The sequence below is a fragment of the Tamandua tetradactyla genome, chromosome 25 (genome assembly GCF_023851605.1).
Source record: "Tamandua tetradactyla isolate mTamTet1 chromosome 25, mTamTet1.pri, whole genome shotgun sequence".
NCBI lineage: Eukaryota > Metazoa > Chordata > Mammalia > Pilosa > Myrmecophagidae > Tamandua > Tamandua tetradactyla.
The window spans coordinates 14270368-14291635 of record NC_135351.1 but is presented as its reverse complement, the minus strand read 5'-3'; the positions used below and the strand labels follow the sequence as shown (position 1 = coordinate 14291635).

Below are 21268 nucleotides of genomic sequence, written 5' to 3'. Positions count from 1 at the left end.
CTTCGTGACATGTGCTGGGGAGAAAATCGTATCAGTGGAATTATGAACAGTAATAGCCAAAACTAAGATGATACTTTGGTAAACACTATAAGGGCAGGGACTTTCTCTTTCATTTTAAACTCAAGGGCCTAGAATGGGTCCTGTGAGATTTGATATTAAGAATGGACTGATTTAACACACACCGAAAATATGCCTGAATTACAAAGAGGAAGAGCTCTTGGACTGTTTCTGGCACTAAATCTAGATGTGGCTATCTCAAGAAAATCTAACACAAAGTCTAACTCTAACACAGGTAAATTATCTGTTTGCATGATGATAGACTCCTCTGGGAGAAAAGGGAAAAAGATTTACTGTTGCATGCCTTTAAAAAGCAAACCCACTCATGCATTTCTGAATCACCTTTTCTATGAAAAAGTTTTACAGATCCCTCTCCAGAGCACACATGTGGCATAGGCTGAGTATATGTGTTTTAGAGGGATTCCTAAAGAAGAGGTGGGTGGCTTTACAACTTGTACCCCAGGACAGTAATCTCTGTCTCGAGGGACAGACTGTGCTATGACCTTTCAAAGTCCTTCTTCCCTCGGTGTTTGTAGATTCGGAGACAAAACCCAGCCCAGCCACTCTCTCCAAGAGTGTCAAAAAGAACAGTTGAAAGGTGTAGCTATAAATAAATAACTTCTCTCATTCTGGGTCCTGGTTGTTTGCACCCCTAGGCTGAGCTAGGGGGAGGCAGTCTTAGGGAGACGAGAACAGGAAATGCTTGGCTGAAAGGTGGTGGGGTCTAAACTTTCACTGTAGTTTATTTTGGCAGAAAGGTGACACGTTTCCCTTTTTTTAGACTCTACCTTTCCAGTTCCAGGTCTGAAAAGTCCAAAACTTCAGACTTCTTTCCGTTTTATTTGCCATACCTGTACTGTCACTTTTCTCCTTGGCTCGCGGGCCTTTTGGAGGGGAAAGACTCTGGCGCGCAGCTTCCTGTGGATTTACGGCACTCTCTGGGATGCAGGGGTTGACCTCGGGTACTCAAATCAGTGTTTTGTTTTGTTTTTAAATAAATTCTAAAATCAGCAGGATGTTTTATGCTTAGCAGATGGCAGGACAGTTCTTATAGGAGGCAGCAAGCTTCTGGAAAGGCCCTCCACCAGCCTCAGAGGGGCTGCGACCAGCTCGTGGGGACGCATTACCAAAGCTGGGGAGTAATTTTGCCTGGAGATCTGGGCTGTGAGCAGTCAACAGGTGAATGTGGGGAGGTGGGGAAGGGCAGAAGGAGAGGGTCCTGGCTTTTCCACTGCCAACCACTGGGAGCTCTCCAAGCAATGGTGGCCTCGCCCTGGAAGTCACCTCTGTGCCTCTGTCCTCTGGGCCATTTGCTCACATCCCCACTGACCTCTGCCCTCCTTCTTTCTTCCTCCTTCCTCCCTCTCCTCCTCCTCCTCTTCCCTTTTCTTTCCTTCCTCTTCCTCCTTTCTTCTCCTCTCTGTCTCTCTGTTTCCTAAAGAGTGGAGGAGATGGTTTGGCTGTTTAGAAGTCATTTTAACTTTCTAGGGGATAGCAGCTGCTCTAAAACTTCCATCAGCATCACCCCGTGTGTGGGTTTATGAGTCAGAATCTTCTCAGCGGGTGGGAATCACACTCAAGACTTAAGCCAAGGCCCTCAGGGGTGATCGCAGTGCAGTGGGAGTCATCAGGCATTTGTTGAGTTCTCATTTTCACAATTTTATTGACTTGCTGAATCGCCTTCGATTCCTGTTCTCTTTTAATTTCCCATCTGTAAAATGGCTGTGAACCTGAAGCTAGAGATTCTTGGTAGTTTTAAGCTGTGGTCCTTAAAAACTGTTAGAGAAGAAAACGAGCAGGGAGTGGAATCATGTTCAGAAACACTAGAGTGGTTTTAAAATTTTAGCAAACTTAAGAATCATGGGGAGGGTTAGAGAGGGCTAGTTGGAATGCAGATTCCCAGTCCCTTTCCCCCAAGAACTTCTAATCCAGTAGCTCTGGGTGGGGGTCTGGGAATCTGTATTTGAATAAGCTCCTTGGATGTTTGCTGGGGGAGCTGGTCTGGGACCACACTTTGAGAAACACCATAATAGACTGTGAAGGGGACTGATTCTGCTCCAATCTGATTATGATTCGGGAGTTTCCATAGTTAAAAATTCCCTTTATATTGCTACAGACAGTGAGTTTCAGAAGTTTGATCTATCACAGTTTTTTTCTAGCAATGAATCACTTGAAAAACAAAAAACAAAAAGACTGAATTGTGCCTTCAATCAATGCCCGTGATCATTTCAACTGTGCTCTCTGGGAAAACTCCAGCCCCTACTCATTCTCTTGCACCCACATTAACTTACATTCATCACTTGTTAAGTCAGTGGCTAGAGAAAAAGAGAGAGTCATATAATCCCCATCCTTTTATGAAAGAAGAAGACAGCACAAATATTGTGAAAAGAGCATGGGCTCTGGAGTTAGGCGAACTTTTGGTTCTGTCTCTTCATGGCTATGTAATCCTTGTCAAGTTACCTAACTTCTCTGTGCTTTGATTTCTTCATCTGTAACATGGGAATAATCCTAACTACATCATAAAGTTGTTGTGGGAGATAAATGAAACTATATATATAAAGTAAGTGGCACCATATTTAGCATAGTAGGGACTTGAAAAAATTAATTTCCTCTTGTTTTTTCCTTCCTTCCTCAGAGATTATTTTGAACCAAAGCAGCCCTGTTTGTGTTTCTTAATATATACCAATGTATACATACTTCATTGTCAGCATGTTATGTTGTACCCTCTGAGTTCCCAGCTCTCTCAAGAACTTTGCACAGGATGGGAAAAAAAACCCTTAAAAGGTATCTGGAAACCATATACACTGACACCGTTACTTAATTTCATTGCTTCTTTGCACTGGAAGTTTTTTGTGCAGGGTTGTTTTATCCATTAGACATTATAGGCAGAATGCCTGGGGCCTACGAGAATGTTTGAGAGCCAAATAAAAATAATTTGGCCCCAAAATAGGAAACACAAAACCTTCGAAGTAGAAAATTAAAGGCCATTTTGATAACTGTCTATGAAACAACGTCAACCTCATTAAGTGTCACATTCAAGGCTCAAATCAATTTCATTACATTTGAAAACAATTTATAAGTTAGATTTTTCTCACTTTACAAAGATTTCTGAATATGCAGTGTGACTGCCAAGAACTCATAGGCAATTCTAAATTAAATGAGTTACTCATAGTTAAATTATTTGAAAAGCTAAAATTTTTTTTTTTAAGATTTCAGTTTTTTTTAGAAGCGAAAATTCTCCTTAATATGGGAGTATGGCTTGGAGTGGAGCCTCCAAAGATCCAAAAGATTCAGGCCTGCAAAGGGCTAAAATAGCCTCATTTCTCTGCTTCAAAGATCAGTGAAACAGCCCCCAGTGTTCATCCATTTCATGCTGAATCTGCACAGGGATTTATGTGTGTTTCTCTGATTATTCTTTAGACATGTCACTTATACTGTAACTGGTGAATTAGATTTGCTTTCCCTCCTCCTGATGACCAGTCTGGGGCTGAATTATAAGCTTTATCAGGATGGGGACCTCTACTGATATGTCATTACTGCTATTGGCCAAGCACAGAGCAAAATATCAGCATGCAGAGAATAGCCAAAGGAACGAAGCAGAAGCAAGAAATGAAGTATTTAATTCAAGTTGGCCTCTGAGTCACCCCAAAGGTGGCTCTGATCCTATCACCCACCACCATCATACCCTTCCAATCCTATCAGATAGCTCATTACTGTCCTTTATGGTTGATGCCAGATTATACAAGGTAGCTTTCTCCCAGCAGGGAAAACTTTGAGACTGTCATCCCCCGTTTTCTGTAGTCACAGCTATATATACACAATAAATGAGCTTGACAAGCATGATAGAGGTAGAGTTGAGTTTGTCTAAAGGCCTAACTTTTATGCATTTTGCCCAAATAAACAGGAAGATTAGTTAACATTTATATGCAATACCTAGAATAAGCAAATTCATAGAGACAGTCGGTTCTGTTACCAGAGACAGGGAATGGGGGAGTTTCTGTTTGAGCTGATAAAAAAGTGGGGAAATGAATGTTGGTTATGGTAGCACAGTATATTGAATGTAATTTGTACCACTGACTTGTATACTTGAAAATGGTTAAACTGGGAAAGCTTGAGTGGTATATATGCTACTTGTGTTACTATGATTTAAAAAAAGGTTAGTTAACTATACTATGGTTACGTAAAGAAGAGAATTAGACATTTTCTGTTGGGGAGCAGAGCTTCATTTGCATATGCAAACCACTTTACCTAGAACACCTTTCCCACTCTATCCTACATGGTGAACTCCTATTCATCCTTCAAAACATTCATCTCCATGAAGCTTTCTCTTTGCAGTTCAGTAGTTTTTTCCCTCCTTGATGCTCCCTTAATATGTTATACATTTCACTTGCCTCAAAGGAGCTCATGGGCCCATAAAAAATCTAACCCCATTATAATGCCTATAATGGGCTAAGCTTGGGTAAGGACTGCTCTAGGCTTGGCATTTGGAAAACTCAAGTAATATTAAGATTTATCAAGAACACATTACCTCATCGTTCAGGAACAATTCCTATCTTCCAAAATGGGATGCAGCCAAATGTTGGCAGGAAATGACTCAAAGATTTGACAGGTCTTCCAGGCCCATTCCTGAAAGGTAATATAAGAACCAGAAATAGATTAGCTACAATGTTTGTACCTTCTTAGACACTGAGTCATCTTGAATTACATACACACACACAGACACCCATAGCATTGTCTAAGGAACCAAGGACTTCCATTATTGGTTTGTGTCTAGGGCAACACACAATTACCAGACAATTAACTGTTATATATTAAGCGGTATGATTTAAATTACTAACAAGTGAAAATAGATTTAAAGGAAATGAAAGCTCCCAGGTAAAATAAACTCTGACCTCACCTCACTTTCCTTTGTTCCCTTCGTACGCACAAACACACATAACACCTCCCCAAATACTTTCAGGTTAGAAAGTACCTCCAATTTCTTCACTTATAAACTACACAATAAAGTATTATCTTTGTTCCAGAACAGCACATTTCTATCTAAAGATAATCCTAATTGAAATGATTTTTCCCCTCAATACATGGCTTTTGGAGCTATGTTGAGAAGTGAACCTTCATCTAAAATCTCTCCCTTCAAGAGTCAACATAAATTTTACATCTTGTACTAAATTGGAGGTCCTTGAGCACTTGAAGGGAGGACTTTATGAGCTCACTTTGAAAATGAGAAGTATCTCTTCCCAGTCAAGTCACCCAGGTCAGTGCAATAAGCAAGCTGTAACAACTCCTTAAAAATGAACAAAGATCCTTTCTGTTTGGTCAGGGCCAAGGCTTTCAAACTCAGTTGCAATTTGTTCTCAGTCTCGTAGATAGTGCATATTTCTAGGAGTGCATCAGTAACTTCTTACAAACCCACACCAAAGCAAACAGAGGTAATCTTCCTTCCTTTTCTATGATTTCATGCTAAGTGACTGGACCTATCAAGATGAATAGGTATGATATCGTAGGAGGTGTGATGACTGGCTAAGTGGATCACATTCTACTTGTGAGGGAGAGAAAGCAATAAATTTATTTATTTTGTTTAATGATAAAAACGGAGACAATCTGGGTTGAACACGTTTGAAAACAGACTGGTTCGAGTATATTATGCAAAATGCAGAGCTAAATAGTCAGAAATCAGAAGAACTCAGTTCTGTACAGTTGTGCCATCAATTTTGTTGTCAAGAAACATTTCTAGAGAGATGGGTTGCCCTTGCCTAAGTACAGGTGTAGCTTCCTCAAGATGTTGTACCTTCCTAAAAAGTCTTGGGTAACTCCAGTAATATCTAAAGTGTGTCAAAGAGTCCACTCTTCAAAGGAACCCCACAGTAGGTCAATTTTTGAAGCAAAAAATCCTCTAGCAATGCAATAATCATATTTGATTTATTTAAATCTTGTTTTATAATATTTTTCTTAAAGCAGGGCATGCTTAAGCCAGTTATCTATCTGTGTGCTGGTTTAAAAATATTATGTACTCCAGAAAAGCCATGTTTTAATCCTGATTGAATCTTGTGAGGGCAGCCATTTCTTTTAAGCTTGATCCAATACTATGGATTCAAATTTTTTTATTAGATTATCTTCATGGAGATGTGACACCCCAGTTGTGGGTGTGACTTTTGATTGGATGGAGATGTGACTCCACCCATTCCAGGTGGGTCTTGATCAGTTTACTGGAATTCTTTAAAAGAGGAAACATTTTGGAAAGAGTCAGAAACAACAGGAGCCTCAGAGCTGACAGAGCAGATGTAGATGCATGGAGAACAGTTGCTTCAGAAAACAGAGACATGATGTTTAGAAATGCTTGGAGCCCAGCAAACATCACCATGAAATGTTAAGCAAGCCAGAACTTGGAGAGACCCACAGGAAGCCAAGAGATGAAAGCCAGCCCTGGAGAAGCAAAGTGAGGAACCCCCACAGGAACAGAGGCTGAAGGCAATGGCCCCCAGGAGCAAGGGACCAGCAGATGCCAGTCACACGACTTCCCAGCTGACAGAGGTGTTCCTGACCCATTAAGGTATCATTCCCTGGATGCCTTGGTTTGGACATTTTTATAGGCTTGTAACTGTAAAGTTGCAACTTATTAAATTCCCCTTTTAAAAGCTGTTCCAGTTCTGGTATTATCACATTTCAGCAGCTTACAAAATAACAACCAGAATCATTTTTGTTTTGTTTTCCAATTTACCATCAACTGGCTATGTAATGTAACCTTTAGCATGTTACTGAGTTACTCACTGCCTCCATTTCATTCTTCAGGCTCATCTCAGAACTGAAATGGGGATGGGGGCTTTAAGCGCCTTTGAGCCTTGGCTCCATGTTAAGAACATCATATATGTACTATCATTTAATCCACTTGGCTTCAGGAGGTGTGCGTCACAACCTTCACTTTACCTCTTAGGGATCTGAGGTCTGAGAAATAAGTTAACTTGCTCCTAGTAAGAGGCAGAATTGATATTTGAGCTCATGTCTGTCTGACTCCAATGCTAATGATTTTTACATCCCAATAAATGATTGATGTTGCCAAACCCAAAATAAGAAGGCATACTTAGACACATCATTAGCAATTCCAGCTCACCAGAGTCCTGGGTGCTAAAAAGCATCCTGTTGGCCAGGAAAAATTAAAGTTGCTTTTGAAGACTCCCTCCTCAGATCCAGATAACAGCTTAATTGTTGAGGGAATCTTAGTCTTGGAATGCAGCAGTCACACCTCCTGGTGGTCAGAGCAGGCTGATTCCAAAGTCCTGAGCAGGTCATTTTGGTGATACAAAGACCATGGTCACACACTGAGAACATTGCTATGTTGGTTTTCTCTGCCATATGGAACTACCATCTTTTCAAATGACTCCAGATTGCTCTTAATGGATAACTTCCTTTACCCAGCAGTCGTTAAATCTCCCAGAAGGGGCTTGCCAATGAATAAGGAACCCAAAAGAAACATAAGGCACACCCAATGCCCAAGTTGTACTCCACATATGAGGGAGTAACTTTCATTGGGAGTATTTATTTGTGAAATTAGAAAAGTAGTACATTTCTAATCCAAGTTGCTAGTGTAGGCAACCAGAACTGAGGCAAGCTCAGAGCCAGCTAGCCAGAGGTTCTGGTTCATTTCTCTGTCATTAACAGGCTGAGTAACCTCCCTGACCTTCATTTCCCTCAAATGTGAAATGAGGATTGGGGCTGGATTATCATGCTAATGGTCTTTGCTAAAATTCTATGATCCAGGTATCTTTTTCTGATTCCTTCCCAGAATCACTTGAAAAGTTAAATGAAATGACCTGACCTAGGGATCCTTAAAAAAAGAAAGGTATTCATATAAAGAGACCTCTACACCTTGACAGATACTTCTTACCCTTCTTTATGGGTCCAGTCCATCTCTCCTTTAGAAGATGGGGCCAGGCCAAAAGAAAGCAAGGAATGAAAAGGAGGCAAAGTTTGGGGTGTGATGAGGTGGGGAGAATCAGAATTTGATAGATCTGCATCCTGTAACCAAGAAAACCTCCAGGGACTTCTTCATTAAAGAACACTCTCATCTCTGCTCTGTTACCAAGACCTAAGAAAGCACTTCCTCCTGGCATGCATTCTTTTCTGCCCATTTTCCTCTGTTTAACCCTCTCGGGTTTGGCAAAACCCCTCGATGGGTCTGATGTGTCACAACATGGCAGCCCTTCCTGAGCTAGCACCGAGTTCTGCCATGTGAGCTGGCTAACTCCATCCACCAACAGGTCTTATCTCCTAACCAAGCTCTGAGAGGTCTCCTAATTAGGAGGGGACAATAGGAATAGGTATTTGGGTCCAGAAATGGTCATCCCTTACCTCTTTTCCATAATAACATCCTCCATGGGGCATTCTGAAGGCATCTCTCTAAATTCCATGTCACAAGCTAGATTTAGTGTTTCGTGTCCTTTTGAATTTATTTGAAGAGCAAAAGAGCCAAAATGTCTGGACCTTTTACAGTTTTCATTCAAAGGACATTTCGGTCCAGGGGACATTAAAAATGATTGCTGTACCCACTCTGTCACAGGCTGGATTCAGCTCTGCCCTGAGAAAGACCTCACCCACTTGAGAAGCCCAGACATAATTTCCCATCGTGTTCTTTCACATTAAATGCTTCTAACTGCTCTTGGATGCTTGATCGCTCCATAACTAAATATTGCTTTAGCACTTGCCATACAAAGAGCTTCCTGAAAGCAGCAGGGGGAGACCTGGCAGGGACTTAACAATGGGACACTGTTTCCACCAAGTGTTTAGCCGCACAAATGCTGTGTCAAATGAAAGTGACCCAAGAGCCCTGTTCCACTTCTGAGCTTTCGGTTGTGACTTTTTCCTCATTTGGGGAAAGAGATTAGCCAAGAGAATTAGTTCTAGCATAAAAAATCAAGCATCAGAATGTCTTTGAAGGAAAAAAATAAAAGGCGAAAAAACATGTCACAAGCACCAGAGAAGCATTAGGAAGGGTTAACCATGGATGCGGCTCATGTATATTTTTAAGGCCAGACTTCGTTTTCATTATATTGTTGCTATGCAAGTAAATAAATGAGCTCATTGCTACACCCAAGCTTGGCAGAGAGAATTTATAGAGAATTAATAAATCCACTGTAGGCAACATGTGGCTTTTCCTTCTGGTTGTAGCAAAGCAACTGGGAATCTTGAATTTTAAACAGACACACCTCTATAAACTTTGCAGTTTCTGAAAATCGGATCGAAGCTCTTGTGGGCCAACATGATAATGGTGATGGGTGATGGTTCTTTTCCTAGGGTTGTCTTTAAGGCAAAGGGTCAAATAGTTCATGGACTTTAAGAGAAAGAGGTTATTATAAAACCTAGTATATACTATGGTGCTAGGGTGGCTCTGTTAATGTTTTCTAAAGACATTTAAATGAAACAAGTCCTTTGCAGTCTTGGAAACCTAAATGCTCTTGTTAATGCACAGGGTCCAGAGAGAGATAGTATAATTAAATCAGTGGGAGGAGGGGAATTAGAGGTAGACAGGAAGCAATCTAATTTTACTTTCCACATACGCCAAGAAAAATGCAAATTGATGGCTGCTAATCAGTGAAACATACTTTCAAATTCAGACCATCTATTAATGGCAAGGTTATAAATAAAAACTTTGTTATACTCTGGCCCATTTTAACTTCTCATCAATTATTCATTGTAACTCCTGAGCACCCCCAGGGTTGTCTAATTCCTAGATGCTAGGGCAAAACACCAAGAAGTTGGGCACTTACATGGATTCCTGTTCTCTTAGATTCTTAGATCAGCACTGTTTTTGATAGTCAAGGCATCATCTGGGTATCAGAGGCAAAATATTGTGTAATTCAGGTCAATCTGAATGTCGCTTTTGATTGTAGAGACTCAGACACGGAGACTTAAATCATGGCATATTATACAAAAGACTCCACCCTGTCCTTCCAAGAGGGATTTCTTTTTTTTTTTTAATTTTGTAAAAACTTGTATCTCTGTGATTCTGTAATTTTTTTGATGTCTACTATAAAACTAGGAATAACAAGACTAGAATATGCCCACTGCTTTAGACGTTTCTATGTGTCCTTCCCCACCCATCCCCCTCTCTCTCTCATTCCTCCTGTCCAACACTGCCTAGAAAGGGACTTTTCTGTTTCCTTTTTACAGTTTTTATTCTTCCTTAGAATTGCTGGTAGCATATGGAAGGAGGGAAGTATTCAAAATAAAGCAGTGGGATGCAGGCAAGAGACGAGAAGTGCTAAGTAGGTGAGTGGTAGGGCTGGTGTCAGATGAAAGTATAGCCAAACAAAACATGGTGAGACCTGAGGCCATAGTAATTGACTTTAGCAGGATTCCCTGGGGATGAGGAGGATGTGCCTTCATGGATGTCCCTTCCCACCTCCTTCAGTGCCTCTCCATTGAGCTAGCAGCATGCAGCTTGAGAATGTAAAACTCTGCTAACCAGATAGCTCCTGGGTGGGGGCCCAGTCCCAGGCACATGCTTTGAGGTGAGATGGATGCCCAAGAAGAGCTCCCTGAGTATACTTGCTGAGACATTGGCACAAGTGACCCCATGTGAGCAGAAATTGTCTTGCTTCTAGACATTCCAGAGAAATGGGTATGTGCCCTACTTCTGGGTGAGATCCTTATAAGAAATCCAGCTTATGATATTTCATTGACGAGAGAAATAGTCCTGACTTTGGGACCTTGCTATCCTTTTCTTGGATCGATATCTGTATCTCTAAACTTTATAAAAGCATATTCTTCCCTTGGGGTTTTCCATTGGTGGGTCTTGGTGATCACTGTGATAATGGCAATGCTGATATGACCAGAGTGAAATAATACCCCAAGTAAATCTCCTGATGGTCATCTAAGGTCAAAGTGTCATCAGTTATTGTTTTGATTTGAAATTTCCATGGCCTCTTAGACCTCCCTTCATTTTTGAAGATTCACGTCTTTCTATCTGGCTTAAATCTAAGAATGATTAAATTGTGTTTTCTCCTGTGGTTTAATCATGAAACATTCTGGAAGCAAACAGCCTTGAGACCTCCGATTACAAATGCACATACAACCACTTCATCATATTAGAAAGGAAAACAAGAATTGGCTCTTTTTCTTCTTTCTTTTGTCTTGTCTCCTATATTCCTGGTTATCTTTGGTTGTATGCCGGACACTGTATTTTAAAAAGTACTCGTAGAAATCATTTGAGGCCTAAGAAGATGTTCTTTTCCTCCAGAGAAGATTAGGTTTTCTCTGCCAGCCTCGAATGGCACCTAAAGCTGATTTCAGGTTTTGAGATTTGCTGGGCAACCCTTATGACTTAAAGTTTGTCGATAGCTTATGCGTGGGTGGGTGTCCTCCCAGTTAGTCCTTACTGTTGCAGCCCGAAATGGGAGGGTTTACCAGGTTCCCTCCTAAGCAACCTTAGATTCCTGTTTTCCCTACCCCAAAGAAGCTGTAGAGAGCACAATGGAGCCTGTCAGAGACCTGTTTCAGATCAGTAAATGCCGCCAGGACAAAAGCAGCTTCAAAATTTGGGCTCAGTTCTATGAATTCCTCTTTCTTTCCCAAATTTTGACCTGCTAGGTCTTCGTTATTTTTTTTTTTAACTCTTTGACTCTATTAAGAAAATCTTTTAGATCTTTTCCCCAGTTTTTTGTTTGTCTGTGTCTTTGATTGTCTTCAGCAGAATGGTTGGTCTCAATTACCTAGGCTACCATTTATGGACGCCAAAGTCCAAAAGCAGAATCTGTAAATCATGACAACAATTAAAACAACAATAGCTAAGGTTTAAGGGTTTACTCTGGGCCAGGCACTTTGCTAAGTATTTTACAAACTTGATCTCATTTAATACTCAGAATCGCCTATGAGGCAAGTATTATTTCCATTTTATGAAGGAGAAAACAGGCTTAGAATAGATAAGTAACTTGTTCAAGCCCTCACAGCTGGTAAATGGTAGACTGAATTTATACCCAACTCTTTCTGACTCCAGCTTATATTTTCAATCCCCGTCCTTCCCCCATCACTTCCTCAAACCTAATTCTTCTAATGAGCTAAAGACACCATGGGCCATGCTTCTAGTACTCAGATTCTCTACCACGTGTCCACAAAACTAGAATAAGCCTAGCTCCTGTTCTTTTAGTATTTTCCTTCTGATACCGAGGTGAAAAATAGCGATTGTTTTTATTTCCTTTTTCAGAGTACTTGCTCATATGTTTCTGGCTCATACTGAGAAGAGGTCAGGTGTCTCTGTCACACGCAGGCTCTTGAGTGAAGAAAAGGAAACCATTTGGAGGCCCTACTTGGCTTCCAATAGTGGTTTCATCCAACTGGTGGTGCAAGAATTCTTCCCTGGTTTCTGTTCTAGTCTCACAACTTTACACAATAGCCTGTCTGCTTTCTGGGCTCCCTCACTTGCCCAGTGAGCATGGCTCATAAGATGCAGTTCTGTCCTTTGTCTCATAGATCTCACACAAGAGCTGAGTTACCTGGAAACTAAGCTTCGTCCATAGAGACCATCTCTTTTAGCATCCTCTCCATCCCATCTTGCTTAAGAATAGCGTTGAATTTTCTTATTCCTTAACTCACTCAGTAAATACATTCATCCAAAACCTATTATATCCAAAGCACTAGGTAGGCCCAGCCATTTATATACAAAGGAGCAGGACAGGGTTTCTGTTTCCATAATGCTATGAAGAGATGAGATGCACAGAAACAGTCAAGACACAAATGATACATACCAATAGAGAAGTATAGGTAAAATGTCCAGGGAATTCTGAGTTATCTCGGAACAGCTTCATGGCTGACAAACATTAAGTTTGCCCTTGAAAATTGAATAAAATTTGGATATGAAGAAGAAGAAGAATTCTTGGACAAAGACCCAGCAAGAGAAAGGCACAGAAGTGTGGGCGTGCAGGGCATATGCAGGCAATAGTTCAGTCTTGCCAAGGCATGGAATTGGTGACGAGCTTGCAGACTCTGACCTCAGAAACTTCCAAAAGTGCTGAGAGAGGAGGGCAAAATGTATATATGGAGGCGAAATCTGGCAGCCTGGGGGCCAGAGCTGGCCCCCAGACATGTGTAGTTTGGCCAAGACACTGTTTTAAAACTTGGAGCCAATTTTGAAAATCAGATTTCACATAAAAATCCAGATTTCTGGCTCCTCTTGACAGTTTGAAGGATCTGGCAACAAGGGGTGCATTTCTGCAGGATGGCAGTTGGCAGGAACTGAGGCGTAGGCTGCCTCCTTTCGGCAGGTTGAGGGGTCTGTCTCCCCAGCATGGAAGCCTAGCATGAGTCTCCCCTTCTCCTTACCTGCTCGTCCCCACAGGCAACTGAGTGCATGATCCTTACCCTGACTTTAGGCACAAGACCAGGCAAACCAAATGTGGACACTAGGGTCACTTACTCTCATTTTCACATGTGTTGGTTTTCAGTGTTCCCGAGTCCTTACTGCTATTCCAAGCACAGGCTCTTCTCTAAAATTTCACTGTGCCTGGCTCTGGAAATGATGTGACAGGAAAGCATCTAAAGCATCTCTATAAGCAGTTTATGCTGCCCAAGACCTGGGGCTCAAACCCCAGCAAAGTGGGGGACTAGGGGGTGGGGGAAGGCAAATTGTTTTAATGTGAGCAGATTAGTTTGAGAGTAACATAATCCCAGCCCTTGGACTTTTGATCTTACCTCTGCTAGGGCTCAGCTTTGGCAATTTATTAAATGGACTGTTTCTTTTCTGAATTTCTTCAGTCCACCCTTCTTCTCTGTTTCAAAGCTCTTCCCAGAGTCTCAGCCTTTGGAATCTTCTGTGAGCTGACAAGAAGGGTACTGAAGTCTGAGGAAAATTGGAGTCTTCATAGGGACAGAAAATCCACATTTGGAAAATGCACATCCTCTGCCAGGGTAATCAGAGAAGCAGTTGCAGTAGCACTCTGTCACAGAGCTCCAAAAGGCCCCACAATTTAGCCCCTTTTTGTGGCAACACTAATGAGTTAAGAGGTCAGTTTGGTCATTCCTAAGGCTAAGCCCTGGTAACTATAAAATACATAGAATGAAAGGAATGCAGAAAAGACAAACAGGAAACAAAGGAAATGAAAAACCTGACTTGATTTCGTCGAGAAAACTAGTTTTTAAATGTCTGTTGTGTAGCCATTCATTCCATCAATGCTTCACTATGCAAATGCCCAGTGAAACCCTTCCAAACTTTACCTCCCTTCTTGGGTAGACTTGGTGTCCCTCTTCGGCTGAGGTTCGATCATTCTGGGAGATGGGAATGGAGAGGGATAGTAGAAAGGTTTGTTGGTATGTATGTGAAGCAGGAAGACAAAGATGTAATGAACTACCTAAGTGGATACCCTGTAAGGTACAGCGGTCAGCACTTTCCTAAGAGTTGAGAACACACAGTTGGCAGGAAAATGACCCAAACAGTGGATTGAGGAGGAAAGCATCCAAGGGGAGGAAAGAAGACGTGTAGCTCTGATTCTTCCAGATGTCACAGAGTGGCTGGTTGAGTCCCCTGGATATGTCTAACCGTTTGCAAAATGATCGTCCCATTCAAATGCCACTGGGGGACCAGGGTGAATTCCATGGGAGCTTTGGGGAATGCTGGAATTGGGGGTGGTTGTATTTTGTTGGCATTTTCCCCCTGTGGTTTTCACCATCTGTTTCTTTTAAGGCATAAACAAGGAAAATGTCTGGCTTGGAATGCAAAGTTTTTCAAAGACCAGATGACCGCAGGCATTCTTAAAATGAGAAAGAGAGAGCAAGTCCGGGTCCCGTAACATTTGGCAGGAAGCGAAGTTTTAAATGCCGGGAAGCATTAATGAGCTCAGCTAGAGGAAGGTCCACAAAGCAAGGAAAAGCTTTGCTCATGACCCTGTTTTTCTGAGGTTGCATTATGTGTTTACATTTCACTCAAGTGCTATTTTCAGACACTAAAGCCATCCCCTTCTTCTCCCAAACCCCCTCCCTTTTTTAAACCAAAGATGAAACAGTTAAGCCAGACTTCAGTATAAGCAGCCTTGGTTTTCTGTTTGCATTATTACTTACTTGGCAGCCTCGGATAGAATCCACTCTTAGAGGCTTTTAAAGACTGAACAAAAGCTGTGTTGTAAGCAGGTTCTATCATAAAGCCAAAATAGAGAGCTATAAATAGAGGAGCTGATGAGATAGACTGAGAAGATTCCACATTTCTCTCCTGGACAATAATGAGTGGGGATAAAAAAAAAATAGTATAAGGGCATTAGGAACACAGTGGGTTTTTTTTTCCTTAGTAAAAGGCATCCTGCTTTAAAAAGGAAGCTTTGCTATGCACAATACAGTGGCTGCTCTATAAAACAGTTCCCTACACCCCGTGCCAGCAAACCTTAAAGCAATAAGTTCCTTTTTGAAACCCGAGGCAATGGAGAGAGCTGGTGGAAAAGTTGCTTGCATACTAATCACTTTTACATTCTTTGCAAGAAATAATCAGGTCTCAAGCGCAAGGGATTTAAAATCAAATTGATCTTGGGCATTTTAGAGCTCCAGGGAGAAGGGCACTGGTGCATTTGGCCCAGTTCCACCCATTTCAGCATAAGACAGACGTGGAGCATTTTTCACATAGTTTCGTAGGCAGCCTGACGCCAGGGTATTCACACCAGAGAAAGGATAAAAGAGGATGGTTTCTTTGGGAACAACAGAGTCTTCCGTAATTTGCAATGCCTGTTCTCCTCAAAGAAACCATGGGCTGTCCTGGAGATGGCACAGTCAGGATGGCAGCGAGGAGGTGTTAGGCAGAAAAGAAACCCTTGCGGTATTAAATGTTTCAAAATGAGTTTAAGGTCAAGTAATTTCTCTATCTGAGCTCAGGCCCCCAATGAAATGGGTAGGTCTGAAAACCTGAGCTTGCCAGGTGCGATTCGTTTCATTTACATTGATTTCCGACCCCAGACGCCGTGATGAGTGTGTGTGACCCCTGGCATCTGCCGGGTGTACGTAGTGTCTGAGACATTTGCTTCCCTGGTGGAAATGGGAAAATAAGTAGCACAAGAGACCAAAGGTCAGGAGACCTGAGTTCTGTGCCCAGTGGCTCCCTGATGCAGTATTTATTTGTTTCCTAAGTTAGACTGAAAGTTCCTGGAGACTTCTCCGGGCGGCACTGTTTGACTGTTAGCTTTGCAAAAGAACCCTAGTGACCTACGGAATTTTACTTAGAATCACCATCATCAGGTTTGGATGAAGAGGCCTCCTGAGGAAGTCATGAGAGGAATTCTGAGTGGCTGGACTCTATTTGCATTATTCACTTTACAAATAGCTTCAGAACCCTCTAAGAAATTTCAATAAAAACCATTCCATTATGCTGTGATTTTCATATAAGAAGAAGAGCTTTAGTACTCCAAAGGGACTCCAAGACTTTCGTAATTTAAAAAACGATGCTCCCTTAAAGTATATTTTGGGAATCGAGACTTTGAGCCATTTTGAGATGATTCTGTTACCATGGGGAAGGGAGATAGAGGTATGCCAGGGATTTCTTCCTCATTGAGACTAAGGAGGGAGTTAAAAGTTTATTGGTATCTCCTTGTCTCCTTACCTCTTCTGTTCTCCTTTTTTTTTTTTCTCAGTGGGGAAAAGAAGAGGGACAGGTGTCTGATTAGGAAAAGGGGACATCAGTTTTTTGCAGGACTGAGACTTGGAAACTTACACTTCTGTGTCCTCTTGCCCCCAGGTGATAACTCCCGTGAGGACAGGCCACGGCTATGTGTATGAATATCCTTCCAGATACCAAAAAGACATCTATGACATTCCTCCATCCCACACCCCTCAAGGGGTAAGTAGCAGAAACGTGATCCCAGGCACGAGCTGTTCTGAAGAGTGGCATTCCTTCAGGTATTGGTGGGATTAGAGAAAAAAGGAGAATTCACAAAGTATGCAGACATAATATGAAGCTATTTAGGTGGTCCATCCAGGAGGCATTTTAGCCAAGGTTATTTAAATTCTGTTGCCTGTATTTGCTTTATCGGGTAATCCTAGTTCTTGATCTGAGAAAAGTTTTGTGGCTGTATCATTTTGTCATTTTGTTTTCCAGGAAGCGTAAAATTTAAACTACAGTTTAAAGTACAGACAGGGTGAATATTTCAATTAAGATCATTTTTCTATACAATCTAAGTCAAAGAATACAAAATCTTCAGAGAAAAATCCCATCAACCCTGTATTGCATGGAATACTGCCAGTACCTAACCTGGTTAACAAAGCTAAAATAAAAAGCTCAGTAGCATTCAACAAAATGACCAGAATGAGACATTTGCATACTGAGTAACTCAAGTGCCTCCTTTCAGGTGTATGACATTCCTCCCTCATCAGTGAAGGGTCCTGTGTTTTCAGTTCCGGTGGGAGAGATAAAGCCTCAAGGGGTGTATGACATCCCACCGAGTAAAATGGTAAGTGAGCATTTACAGAGCAGCAAACAGTGTGAGTGTGTGTTAGTTCACTGGTATAGAACAAGAAGATCAAATCTGAAAGGGGAAATACTAGTCCTGATGAGAGAGTAAAGAGAAGGAAGGAAAGAAAGGCAGGAATTAAAGATAATCTTTTAATAGATGACATCTGTATTAAGAGGCCCCACCTTTTAAAAAAAATAACATAGTCAATAATGAGCGCCCACTGGAAGGGAAGATAATTATTTCAGATTGGCTAATACTAGCCAATATGTCTAATGTCTTTCGTATGTATATAGGGTGTTCCAGTTTACTTGGTCCATATAACCAAACAGAGGTTAACTCCTCCTCTGTTTCACTCTGTTACTGTGTAGGATAGCCTGCTGAGGAAGCACTGGTACCCTTATTCTACAGATAAGGGAGCTGCGGCTCAGAGTATCTAAGCAACTCACTCCATCATCGAGCAGGCCATAGATCTGGGAAAAGACCTCGCATCTACTGACACCTAGTTCTCAGCACAGAACAGCTGAGGAAAGACATGCAGGGGGTGGCCGGGGACCCAGGAGAGAGTCACTCAGCAGGGAGGTCTACACATACACTGTTGCCGAGGCTGTGGGAAGGGTGGCACATGAAAGGATCGAGCAAGGTGAGAGCAGAGCTGAGCCCAGCCTTGGGAAACACCTATAGTCAGAGCGCCAGAAGAGAAGCCAGCACAGAGCAAGCATTCAGGGCTTCACGCAAATGTTTTAGGTTCTTTTACTTACTTTTCACTTGTATTCCAGGTATATGCCACCCCACCCTCCACTTGCCGAGAGGAAGCAGCGCTAAGGGAAAAAGATTATGATTTCCCCCCTCCTATGAGACAAGTCGGAAGGTCAGACATCAGACCTGAGGGCGTGTATGACATCCCCCCTTCTAGCACCAAGCCAGTGGCCAAGGACCTCAACACCAAGTACAATTGCGACATCCCTGGAGCTGCTGAACTGGTGTCCCGGAGACACCAGAGCATGTCCCTGAGCCATCCGCCCCCACAGCTGGCACCATCTATGGGTACCCAGAGTGACGCGTATGACATCCCCCGGGGAGTGCAGTTCCTGGAGCCGCCAGCAGACAGCAGCGAGAAGACAAAGCCCGAAGAAAGAGATGGTGTCTACGATGTCCCTCTGCACAACCCAGTGGACACTAAAGGTTCCCAGGACGTGGTAGATGGAATCAACCGGCTGTCGTTCTCCAGCACAGGCAGTACCAGAAGCAACATGTCCACGTCTTCCACTACGTCGAAGGAGTCTTCACTGTCAGCCTCCCCATCTCAGGACAAAAGACTCTTCCTGGATCCGGACACAGCCATTGAAAGGCTTTACCGGCTGCAGCAGAGCCTGGAGGTAGGTGTCTCCGGCCTCTCGGCACTGGTCACCACAGACTGGCGGTGTTACGGGTACATGGAAAGGCACATCAATGAGATACGCACGGCGGTGGACAAAGTCGAGCTCTACCTGAAGGAGTACCTCCATTTTGCCAGGGGAGCTGTGGCCAATGCTTCTTGCCTTCCAGAACCCACCCTCCATAACAAAATGAAGCGGGAGCTCCAAAGAGTCGAAGACTCGCACCAGATCCTCAGCCAGACCAGTCATGACTTAAATGAGTGCAACTGGTCGCTGAACCTCCTAGCCATCAGCAAGCCCCAAAACAAGTGTGACGACCTGGACCGGTTTGTGATGGTGGCAAAGACAGTCCCCGACGATGCCAAGCAGCTCACCACGAGCATTAACACCAACGCTGAGACCCTCTTCAAACTAGGCCCTGGCAGCTCGCATCTGAAGAATGGGTCTGAGAGCATCCTGAACTCCCCCGAATACCCACACAGTGGCTCCCAGATGCAACTGCTGCATCCTGGGGACCACAAAGTCCAGGCCCACAATAAGCCATTGCCCCCAAGCCTGGGCAAGGACCAGCCCCATGACTGCAGCAGCAGCGATGGCTCTGAAAGGAGCTGGATGGATGATTATGATTATGTCCACCTACAGGTAAAGGACCAAACTCATAAAACACTTGCATCCACCTACATTCGGGGAGCCTGGGAAGAACACCTGTAAGGCTGGGCCTGCTAAAAGAGAGTGTGATTAAAGTTAAGCCAGGTAGTTCACAAACTGAAGGTGACATACAGCAGGGAAAACACGGGATTGAGGTTCCTGTGTGTTGGGCTCTGGACTTTTCTCTGATACTAATTGTATGACCAAGTCACTTAACCTCTCTGGGACTTAGTTTCCTTAGTTGTAAAAATGAATGAAGTGTGGGGTCGGGTTAGATCTAATTGATATGCCACAGGGAACAGGATGTAGGATAGTGGGCCCTCTTATAACCATACCAGTTCCATTTCTATTTGTATTGTGTTTTGTAGTGCCACATAATGTTTTATTTGAAAAGGGTTCTGCTGTTAAGAAAACAAAAATTGAAAATGTCTGTACAGAGAACTTCTAAGGTCCCCTCTAGGTCTATAGTTCTGTGAGTGTGTGTGTGTGTGTGTGTGTGTGTGTATGTGTGTGTAATAACTTACAGAAAAACGTATCCACATCTCAGACTTACCTAGAGGACCACTGGGTATCTGCCATTTGACTTGTAGCTTAGCCTGCATATAGGAAATGGGCAGGCACAAGCTACCTTCAACAAGTGGAAATTCTACCAAGTTGACTTGGGATCCTGACAGCTTGCCCTGCCACTCTGGGGAATCAAAACACTTGGCTGAGATCCATTACTCAGAATTTGGCTTACTGTCCCTTATTCAGTCATTCTGAGGGCCACAAATTATACTATGATCTATTAAACTAATTCCCTTGAGTGGAAAAAAGGAGATGTTAGGAGTGGGAGGTGGAGCCACATTTCATGCTTAGGAAGGGTGTGGGGGAAGAATAGATGAAGGCATTAAGCATTTACTTCCCTGGGTCTGACTCTACAGACTGGGAAATACTCATTTAAAGTAGAGATCTATAGATGATTCAAAGGAACTAGAAGAGAAATGTGTTGGAAGGTTTATAGATTCTACATCTAAATCTATTAGAAAAGAGCCCTAAGAAATCCTACTTCAGAGATTTGAAGGGGATCATGGTTAGATCTCAGAAAATGGTACAGTGGAGCAGAGAGTATTGTACCCCACATGGAAAGTGGTTTTAGTTTTCAGCCTTAACCTAATTGGGCATGCAGGACATTGCCAAGGCGGTGGAAAATGAAAGAGGATTTACACATTTAAACTTGTTCGCATAAGTGAATCACAGTGGTGATGTAACGTGTTCTTTATTTTGAAAAATAATAGGGTAAGGAGGAGTTTGAAAGGCAACAGAAAGAGCTATTAGAAAAAGAAAATATCATCAAACAGAACAAGATGCAGCTGGAACATCATCAGGTAAGTTCAACAGAACAAAAACTACTTGGTGCTGAAAAGATTTCCCACTTTGCAGGGAAGGTATAACTTCAAAAGGTTATGATTTTGATCCTTTCAGCACACTCCGGCATAAATAAGCTCAAAGGCATGTAATAGGATGTAGGAACAAAGAGAAGGTTTATGGCCTTGCTTATCCAGAGTGGTGAATCTGGATAACAGCAGTTTTTCCAGGTTAAGCCTGCACAACTAACATAGTAGCCTTGGGTTAAGGCTTTTGGTCTCAAGTTGCAAGACCCATCTAAGCTAGCTCAAGCAAATAGGTAAAGCCATAAAAGGGAAATTCAAAAACAGAAAAGAAAGACATAATCTGCTGAGAACTAGGGCTGTAAATTCTCTCTCTCTCTCTCTCTCTCTCTCTCTCTCTCTCTCT

At 42.5% G+C, this 21268-nt stretch overlaps 1 protein-coding gene across 7 annotated transcripts in view; it reads left to right on the top strand.

Moving 5' to 3' along the window:
• NEDD9 (neural precursor cell expressed, developmentally down-regulated 9) overlaps window positions 1-21268 on the top strand; it is a 192930-nt gene that overhangs the window by 167588 nt on the left and 4074 nt on the right. For all 7 annotated transcript variants that reach the window (XM_077143655.1, XM_077143656.1, XM_077143659.1 and 4 more), the window contains 4 exons: window positions 16754-16855; window positions 17364-17465; window positions 18245-19486; window positions 20770-20859. In XM_077143655.1, coding sequence (XP_076999770.1) covers window positions 16754-16855; window positions 17364-17465; window positions 18245-19486; window positions 20770-20859 — 1536 coding nt within the window. The remainder of the gene's footprint in view (window positions 1-16753; window positions 16856-17363; window positions 17466-18244; window positions 19487-20769; window positions 20860-21268) is intronic.